At 33.4% G+C, this 9,817-nt stretch overlaps 1 protein-coding gene across 1 annotated transcript; it reads left to right on the forward strand.

Annotated features, from left to right (window-relative positions):
* The first annotated feature begins 839 nt into the window (after positions 1-839).
* On the forward strand, positions 840-4,156 carry LOC21400851 (F-box/LRR-repeat protein At1g67190). Its single transcript, XM_010110333.2, has 3 exons — positions 840-1,024; positions 1,896-2,016; positions 2,450-4,156. The coding sequence occupies exon 3, from the start codon at positions 2,650-2,652 to the stop codon at positions 3,907-3,909; it is 1,260 nt and encodes a 419-aa protein (XP_010108635.1). The 5' UTR covers positions 840-1,024; positions 1,896-2,016; positions 2,450-2,649; the 3' UTR covers positions 3,910-4,156.
* The last annotated feature ends 5,661 nt before the right edge of the window (positions 4,157-9,817 follow it).

Genomic DNA, 9,817 nt, shown 5'->3' on the forward strand with positions numbered 1-9,817 from the left:
GTGTTTATATACTGATCTGAACCATTGTAACGGTCACAAGTCACAACTCTCAAAAGGTAGAAAAAGACAACAAGGGTAAATTAGGGACAAGAATCCCATTGTTGTCCATATTTACGTCGATCAAATAGAAATGAGCCACCTCTTTTAATGAGTTTCAACAGATGATTTTACTATTATTAAACAGAAAAATAAAAAAGCTGCGGTGTGAGACTGATAAGTAAAAATTAAGGTACTGTTTATTTCACCGATTTGAGTTTTGCTATAGTAAAAAGCTCTCAGAAACAGTCACATCTAACTTTTTTGTTACAGTAAAAAACTCTCACATAAAATCACATCTCAACTCAAATTAAAAATTTAAATCAGTGAACTAAACGGATCTTAATTATACTATGAGAGTTTACCACAGTAGTGGTGATGGCTGTTTCTCTGAATGTGGCTCTTTTTTAATAACAAATACTTTGGGCAATCAATTATTAGGTATATAATCTATTTTGTAATTATTTGATTTATCTTTTTAATCTTACGATTCAAAAACAATCGAACTCTTTATAATTTTTACCCCGTGCCTTGGGAAGTGGGGAACATAGAACTGCGCATCCCCACATAAACACAAAATTTTATTCCAAGTCGTTTGCCAATAAATTTTGGAGCTCACCGAGTGAACCGGAGGAAAAAGATAAACAGGCGCACGTGCCGTGGGTACCCGACCCAACACTTTGCTCGCCATGGCCCATGGGCCTAGCCTTGGTCCGAACTGTCACTTTTCTTGATTGGTCAGACTCAAAACGCACCGTCTTAAGAAGGCAAAATACAGTCGGAGAGAAAACGAGAGACAGAGAGGCAGGGTTCAGAGACGAAAGAAATCAAACCGGCGTTGACCAAGAACGAACGAGAGAGAGATATAGAGAGACAGAGAGAGAGTGCAGGCCGTTGGATCTGGAATTGGATTATAAATGATGATCGTTTTCTTTGCAACTCTGGACGGGCTATAGAATCGATGAGTTAGGGTTTTCTTCTCGTCAAGGTCTCTCTCTCTTTCTCTTTCATTCTGATTCTTGGTCATGGAAGAAATGTGGAAACAAAATAGTATGTATTTAATATGATCGTGAATTTATTTTCAGAATTATATTCAATTGAAGCAGAAATGTTGAATCTGCCATGGATGTGAAGTATAAAGATTTCATATTTTCTTTTTAGTGATTGTTTATATTTTCGCAAAGATATTCTATTTTCTGATCAACATTTGCCTGCCATTCTGCTTGCTGAGAAATCAATTTTCTTCTTTTTCTTCATTAATTGTGTTATTTAGATGTTTTATTGACGGGAGAAATGATCAACAGAGCGTAGAAAGTTTGAAGCAAATATGTTGCCTCAAGGTTTACTTTTTTTTTTTTTTTTTTTTTTTTTTTTTAAAAAAAAAATTTTTTTAATTTTTTTTTTTTTTTTTTTTTTTTTTTTTTGCTAAGAACAAAATTTACTGAATTTAATGTAATGTTTTACTTAATGGCCTGCTTTGTATTTCTTCAAGGGAGGACTGGATAGGTGGTGGCAAATAAATTAGTATTTTTACTGAATTTTACCCAAGAACTTTCCCAAAATTTAACAGTATTTTTTTTTGTTTTTGGTTTATGGGTAAATCTGTTTATTTCTTTTACTACATTTTGTTGGACAAACTTGATGAAAGTGCCTGTCTGGGATCAGATTCCCAAATATACGGCAGGAAAGAAAATATGCCTGTTTTCTTTTCTTCTTTTATTTTTTTTCTTTCCAATTATTCTTACCTATAGGAAAGTACTCATATTTGTAGAATGAATGGTACTATAACAGACAATAGTATATTTGGTAAACACTGAAATGCACTAAACTTGTTTATCTGTCCTTCTTCCTTGCAATAGATTTTAAATGTCTCCTTGAATCCTCTTAACCACACATCACTTGGAGCTTCTAATCTCCATCTCGGAGATGTTCATTTGCCAATAATGGCTTGTCAAGATCGTCTCCGTCTTTAGTATCCAGGTACGCTGATCGGCTATCAAAATTTTATTTTTTCATTTTTCTTTTCGTTTTTTTCCCATAATCTTTCGTTGCATTCTGTGATTTTGAAAACAATTTAAGAGGATGTTTGGTAGAGAGATTCGAATCATGATTCGTAGTTCGCTACAGTATTTTCTCTCACAAAAAATACACGTAAATCGAAAATGGTTCGAATCACATGATTTGAATCCTCTAACCAAACGTCCTCTAAGAGTTTTTTCCTTTTTATTTTGGGATTTAACAAGACTAATGGCAGCCGTTTCATCTGATTGAACATCTGTTGATTTATGCAGAATCGTGAAGTTGTGAACTTGTTTGCAATATCCAATATACTATATTCCAGCCTTTAAATTTTGTATTTGTGAAAATATCCAATTTGTTATCTTAGTATTTGACTGAGTCTTTAAATGTGCAGATAGTGATAAATTACTTTGGAACATGTGATCTGACAGACTGGACAAGATCGATTTTGTATTTTCTAAGAAGCACAAACTAGAATCATATGAATTGGAGGAACTCTGTTTTTTTGGATTTGATCTCGAAATTAGGCGCTTTGGTTGAATCTTTAGAATAGAGGATTAGATTTCTCATTGGTTCATTAATTTTCATCTGGGAATGGAGAATCTTCCCATTGAAGTCATAGGCAACATACTGTCCCGGCTTAAAGCCGCTCGTGATGTAGTGATTGCATCCTTAACTTGCAAGAAGTGGAGAGAGGCTTCGCGTAGGCACCTTCACAATCTTTCCTTCAATTCCAGTGAGTGGCATGTTTATCACGATCTTACTACTAGTAGGTTGGAGATTATTATAACTCAGACAATATTCCAAACCATGGGGCTGCAGTCTTTGACGATTTTTATGGATGATGCTGAGGAGTTTGCAGCAGCCCCCGTGATTGCTTGGCTCATGTATACACGGGAGACGCTGCGCCAACTGCATTACAATGTGAGGACAGTTCCAAATGTTAACATTATTGAGAAATGTGGTAGACAAAGGTTGGAAGTTTTGGCACTGGCTCACAACTCCATAACTGGTGTTGAACCTAGTTATCAGAAATTTCCTAGCTTGAAGTCTCTTTCACTCAGTTATGTCAGTATCTCAGCGTTGGATTTGAGCCTTTTGTTGACTGCCTGCCCTAAGCTTGAAGTTTTGGCTCTTACTAATCCTGAGATTGCCATGTCGGATGCACAAACCACATTGGAACTGAGTAGTGTTTCATTGAAGGATGTTTACTTTGAAGCTATTAGTTTTGACAAGTTCATATTGGAGGCTGATTGTCTTGAGAATTTGCACTTGAAAGACTGTACACTTGAGATTTTTGAGCTTGTTAGTAAGGGGACGTTAAAGGTTCTAAAGATTGATGATGTTAGTGTCATCCATCTTGATCTTGGTGAGAACACTGAGAATCTCGAGGTTGTGGATGTTTGCAGCTTCACAGTCATGTGGCCAAAGTTCTACCACATGATCTCGAAATCATCAAAGTTAAGGAGGCTTCGGCTTTGGGGTGTTGTCTTTGATGACGAGGATGAAGTCGTGGATATGGAAACAATCTCGGTTTGTTTCCCTCGGTTGACCCACCTTTCATTAAGCTATGATCTAAAAGATGTCGTACTTCATTGTGGCTTGCAGGGGTCATCTCATTTGGAGAATGTGGTTGTTTTAGAACTTGGATGGACTGTAATTAATGATATCTTTTCAGAATGGGTGGCAGGATTTCTTGAAAGATGCCCAAATTTGAAGAAGTTGGTCATTTATGGAGTTGTTTCGGAGGCCAAAACTCATGAAGAATGCCAAATCTTGGCCGATTTCACTTCTTACATTGTTCGGCTTATGAGAAAGTACATGCATGTTGAGATTAGCTTTGAATACGAATAGAGTTTCTGCACACCATTTTTGCCTGCCCAGGCTTCGTTGAGCAGTGGGGTAAAATGGTTCATCGATGAGGATTGTTGGTTCAGTGATTAAGTTTTATAGATGTGAAAAGGATGTCTTTTCTACTTTCCATTGTTGGGTCATTTTTTCTAACCAATTGTAAATCGAAAAGTATTTTTGAAAGTGTAATGCTGGTTTCAGCTTTCTTTTAGTCTCTGTCTTGGACTCTGTTTCCAGCTACTCTTATTCATTGGTCTTATTTCTCCATTAATTTGAACGGATAGTTTTCCATATTGCTATTATGGCTGAATACGACGTAAGTTGCTCTTTCCCCCCTCTCTCTTTATTTCCACGACATCATTTTCAAAGAGGACAATAAATTCAGAAGATAATACTATCATATAACTCGAGCGACAACATTTGAGACGACAGTATGGGAATGAAAATATATCACGATAAAAAAGCCTAGTTTTAGAAAACACGACCAAAGAAACGACAGCAAACAAAACACAATATCTGGCTCCGTGTGTTTCTTTTTTTTTTTTTTTCAATAAATTCTTTAGAGCGACACAATCTGTTTTTGTGTTTTTATTGATATAAACGGCATTAAGGTTAACGTAACGAAAAAACTCTTGTAAAAAGGAAAGGCGTCAAAGAAGGAAACATGCCAATCATTTTGCTGGTGTCTCTCATGGTGATATTGAGTGCAATAAAGCGACAGAATTGAATAGAGGAAAATGACAATGATTTGCGAAAAAACAGATTATTCTAAAAGTGAAAATATCTTCATAACAACTCCCTCAAAAAAACGACATGATTAAAATAAACGACATACATGACAGCATATTGCTAGATGAAAAGGCTTAAAACATACTAAAAATGACGCCGTAACAAAAAAAAATAATAATAATAATAATAATAATGCTAAGAGGGGAAAAAAAAAACAACAATAATTCCAACTTGACGCCAAAAAAAAAAAAAAATGCCGCCGTAACAAAAACAGCAATAGTTTAAACAATAAGGCCTTTAAATGACACAAATATGCAACTAACAATACCAACTTGACGCTAAGAAAAATACGAAATAATAAAATGAAAATTATTCTTGAAAACGACAGTATGAACCCAAAAGCGACATTGGTTTTTTTGTGAAAACGCTAAAATGCTAAGCAAGCAGTCGATTAAAAACGACAGCATCTCTGAGAAAAGACAATGCTTGTTTAAGGATAACATATTGACTAATATTTGATATTTCTTCCTTTTTTTTTTCCCGAATTACTAACGTTTACGAGCCTATCTATGGTCAGGCCTATTAATTTTCCCGAACTTTGGGGACAAAAAGGCCTATGGGTCATGTTCAAGGCTGAGTTCAACAAGCTTTATAAAACGATAAACAATGTAATAATGATATTCATTTTGTTAGTTTGAATTATAATTCAAGATTTAAATTTTCTCTCATAAAAATTAAAATTTTAACTTAATTTTTTCTGCTACAACGTTTTTTTTTATATAAATTTACTTTTTAACTCAAGTTCTCAATTTGAACGAACTAAATGAACAAGGGATATTGATCTTAATCTTGATATATGATGTAACGAAACAAATTAGTGAGAGAATAGAAAACTACCCTTGGCCTTTCTCTTATGTAATCTACTTAATTATTATGGCAAAATCATCTCTAATATAAGGGGAAAGAAAAAAAAAATGAATATCTTATTGAAAGGAATGCTTCTGAGAAATTTACAACGAACAAAACCAATCAGCAATACCTTTACTTTGCACTAGGGTACATGTTATGTTTCATTGTTTCTTGTTCCTCTGCTTCTTTTTCACCTCTACCGCGTCCCAAACACCGTCAAGTTCAACGAGGCTTCCAAAACATGAGTATGCGTAGAAGTTTCGGGGAATACTAGAAATTGTCAACTGCTTAGCCCTTTTCCTTCGCATATTGTACAAAGCGAATCTCATTCTATCATGATGCAGAATAACTTGATCATCACTCTTTAAATACGCAATAGAAAACACTAAGGTTCTGTTCATTTCACTGATTCGAGTTTATAGTCACATCTAATTTTTTTGTTACAGTAAAAAACTCACGTAAAGTCATATTTTAATTCGAATTAAAAACTTGAATCAACGAACTAAACGAACCATAAGTAAATTACAATCCCTTTCGAGGGCTCCACAGCAAATAGATTAATCCAAAAATCCTTAACCCCATATTCCTTCGTCACCCAGACATCAACACGGTCAACATTTGAAATCGATGAGAAGCTCCTTTCACCATTAAAGACATTGTAAAAAAACCACACAAAGTGACCCTCCCAAAACGTGCAAAAGCATTAGAACACTCTCATCCTTTTTCGTATTCCGGCAGTGGAATCTCATTGTAGTCCTCCGTCACACAAGATCAAACGCAAAAATTGGAATCCCATTATTCCTCTTCCAAGAATTGGCTTTTGCACTGTAAACTACAACCTCAGAGTAGGTCAAAAAATCTTATGTTATTCTCACTAACTTGTACTCATTGTCAGTCCGCCACTTGAAGATGCACGGGGTAGCCGCCCCCACTCAATTTTTTTTTTTAAATATTACCTTTAAAAATTTTAAAATTTTACACTTAAATTCCTACTGAAATAATATATGTCATCACAAAAATAAATATATTTTTTTATATGTGCTCACTAAGATAATTTATCAAAAAAAAATTAATGTACACCTTCACTGAAGTGAAAGGTTGGCTCCTCCACTGCTCATTATTGTAGCCAAATGGGTGGTTAACGCCTGCACCAAGTGCGTCGAGGTCGACCCAGAAAAAGCCACTGTGACCGGAGGTAACTGTGGCGAGGTTAGAGTTGGCTTGCTTGGAGTGATTGAGGTGGAGCTTGATGAAATCTGGGTCATCGATGAGTGAGCGCCATGGCTCGGAGACACACCTGCAGCGCAGGAGATCCTTCACCGATAGCCGACAAAGTATGTCCATGATTATCTCCCAAGGAAGTGCATTCACCATTGTTACTCTCACCTGTTTCAAGAAAATTGTGGTCTCTTTATTAGCAACATTATAGTTTTTGTATGATTTATTTCTTTTTATTTTTAACGAAACAAAACTTCATTAAAAATCATGATGTACAAAGAAGAACAACAAGAAAGAGGACGGGAAGAGTTCCAGCTAAAACAAAAGGAAAATAGACTACAGAAAAAGATTCCACTCCCTAACCAAACATGTCCTCACTTATTGAAATTAGAAGAAGATCTTCGTCCTCAAACAGCCATATAGCAACTCAAAATTTTAAAGGCGCCGCAATTAGAGAACAAGATTCTGAAAAACAAATGTTGAATAGATTCTGAAACGCCCCTACAAAGATAACACCAACTTGGAGACATGGATAAAAATGGTCTTTCATGCTGCAATAAATCACGAGTATTCAACGTACCAAGAACAAGCCAATTAAACACTTTTCGCTTTAACACAAACATTGGGCCTTCATACATTTCTATTTTTGCATGAATTAAAGGGGGAAAAAAATTAAAACAAATATTGCATCAAAACATTAAAATTTCAATCAAATGTTCCTTCAAATCCATCATTTTCTTTCAATTTATTACAAGTTGAGAAACAACATAGGAAGTATACAGATTACAAAAATAGTGTAATAAACAAGTTTGCCTCTAAAAATTATGCCCATGAATCCTCTTTCTGCTTTGAAGAAAACATTTCGGGTGTGTTTAAAACTCGTCCTAAAATGATTTTATTTTGTGTATGAAAATGAAAATAAAAACGTTTTTAATTTCAGGCATAAATCATTTTTGAAAATGCATTTAATAATTTTATTGAGAGATTGTTTTTAATATAAGAAAAAAATGAAACCGTTTAGTTTTACATTTTTAAAAATATGTAATAGTATTTTAAATAATATATTAAATAATTAATAAACTCTCCAATCAATACACTAATAAATAATATAATATATACATATATGCTATATGTATATATTTTATACTTACTATTTATTAGTTAAGAGGAATGTGACCGGGGAAAATGAAAATGGGAAAAGCAAAATGATTACGAATTATTTACAAAATGTCTAAAATTTTGGGTATAAAGAAGAAAACATTTTCTTTTTTGTTTTTGGATGCGGTACCAAAGCAATCTCCAAAGTATTTTTATTTTTTGGTCATTAAAAAACGTGAAAAACGTTTTTAAAATGGGTTCCAAACATTTTCCTAACAAACACAAATTAAAGGGATAAAAAAGTAGTTAACAAACAATGGGTTATGGGCTTATGTTATGACATACTCTAGGCACCAGTTTTTGAGACAGATTCCGGCCTAATGTACATGAATAACTGAGTCAGACGTTGTTGTTGTTATTGTTATCGGTTCTTTTTCTTTCTTTCTTTTTTGAGAAAGAAAAATCACTCATCGGGACCTAATACAACTATTTTTTTTTTTTTTGAATCTACAACGGGGTGAGAAAATCTTTAGAAATAGAAACAATAATTGTCAAGAATACTAAATCAATCAGAGAAGATAAACCGACGAAGCAATCCAAAAACCTCTAGACGCAAATGAAATTTAATGCACAAGTCAAAATACTAGAACATCGTTCATTTTACCGATTTAAATTTTCAATTTTAAATTTTTACAGTTAAAAACTCTAAAAAAATGTCACATTTAACTTTCTTTGTTATAGTTAAAAGCTCTTAGAAATGTCACATCTCAGCTCGAATTGAAAACTCAAATATGCAAAGCAAACATATAACAATCATGATTAAAACACTTCGAGTCCGTTTAGTTTATTGATTCGAGTTTTTAATTCGAGTTGAAATGTGACTTTATGTAAGAGCTTTTTATTGTAGCAAAAAAACTAAATGTGACTGTTTCTGAGAGATTTTTACTGTAGTAAAATTTAATTCTAAACTCGAATCGACAAAATGAACAGGACATTCTCATCACACACTAGGGCCGGTTCGGTTCGCTAATTCGAGTTTTTAATTCGAGTTGAGATGTGATGTTGTGTGAGAGCTTTTTACTGTAGCAAAAAAGTTAGATGTGACTGTTTCTGAGAGCTTTTTACTGTAGCAAAACTCAAATTCTAAACTCGAATGAACGAAATAAACGGGACCTAAAATCATAAATCTGTTCCTATAACCAAGACATCATAATAAAAAAGAAGCAACAAAAGAGCATTTTACAATTATAAACAGTATGAAAAAAAACAAAACAAAAAACAAACAAAGAATTCATCTGTCGCCTCGCCGGCACTGACAGTGATAGTGACGGGAGTTAAGAGTGAATCTGTTGCTGCTTCTTAAAACGGGATGAAATTTAGGCCCTTATTTCTCAATAATAAAAAACTACAAGATAATTCAAGCAAATAATGATAATAATAATAATAACTTTAGGAAAGATTGTCTCTCGCTTTTTCAAGGCCCGTTTAGTTCGTTAATTCGAATTTTTAATTTGAGTTGAGATGTGATTTTATGTGAAAACTTTTTAATGTAGTAAAAAAGTTAGATATAACTATTTCGGAGAGCTTTTTACTATAGCAAAACTCAAATCGGTGAAATGAATGTGACCTTAATTTTTGAATCAAATCAGATTTTTTTTTAAAAAAAACATTCTAGAAATAAAATATTTGTAGTTCTTTTTAGAAGTAAATCATATTTACTCAAATAAAATTATTATTTTCAAATTTTTTATCCGTATTAGTTTTAATTCTTACCTTTATTTTCCCGTAAAGGAGGTTATTTTCTCCTCTTTTTCTCATTTCCTCCTTTATTTAAAACCCTCAACATCAAATAAATTAAAATTAATAAAATGTCATTTTTAAGGATTTAATCACGCCAAGTAAATTAATAATGAACTTGACAGCAACAATTTAGGAATTGTTCTAGTTAATTTTGTCA

The sequence above is a fragment of the Morus notabilis genome, unplaced genomic scaffold (genome assembly GCF_000414095.1).
Source record: "Morus notabilis unplaced genomic scaffold, ASM41409v2 Scaffold511, whole genome shotgun sequence".
Classification (NCBI taxonomy): domain Eukaryota; kingdom Viridiplantae; phylum Streptophyta; class Magnoliopsida; order Rosales; family Moraceae; genus Morus; species Morus notabilis.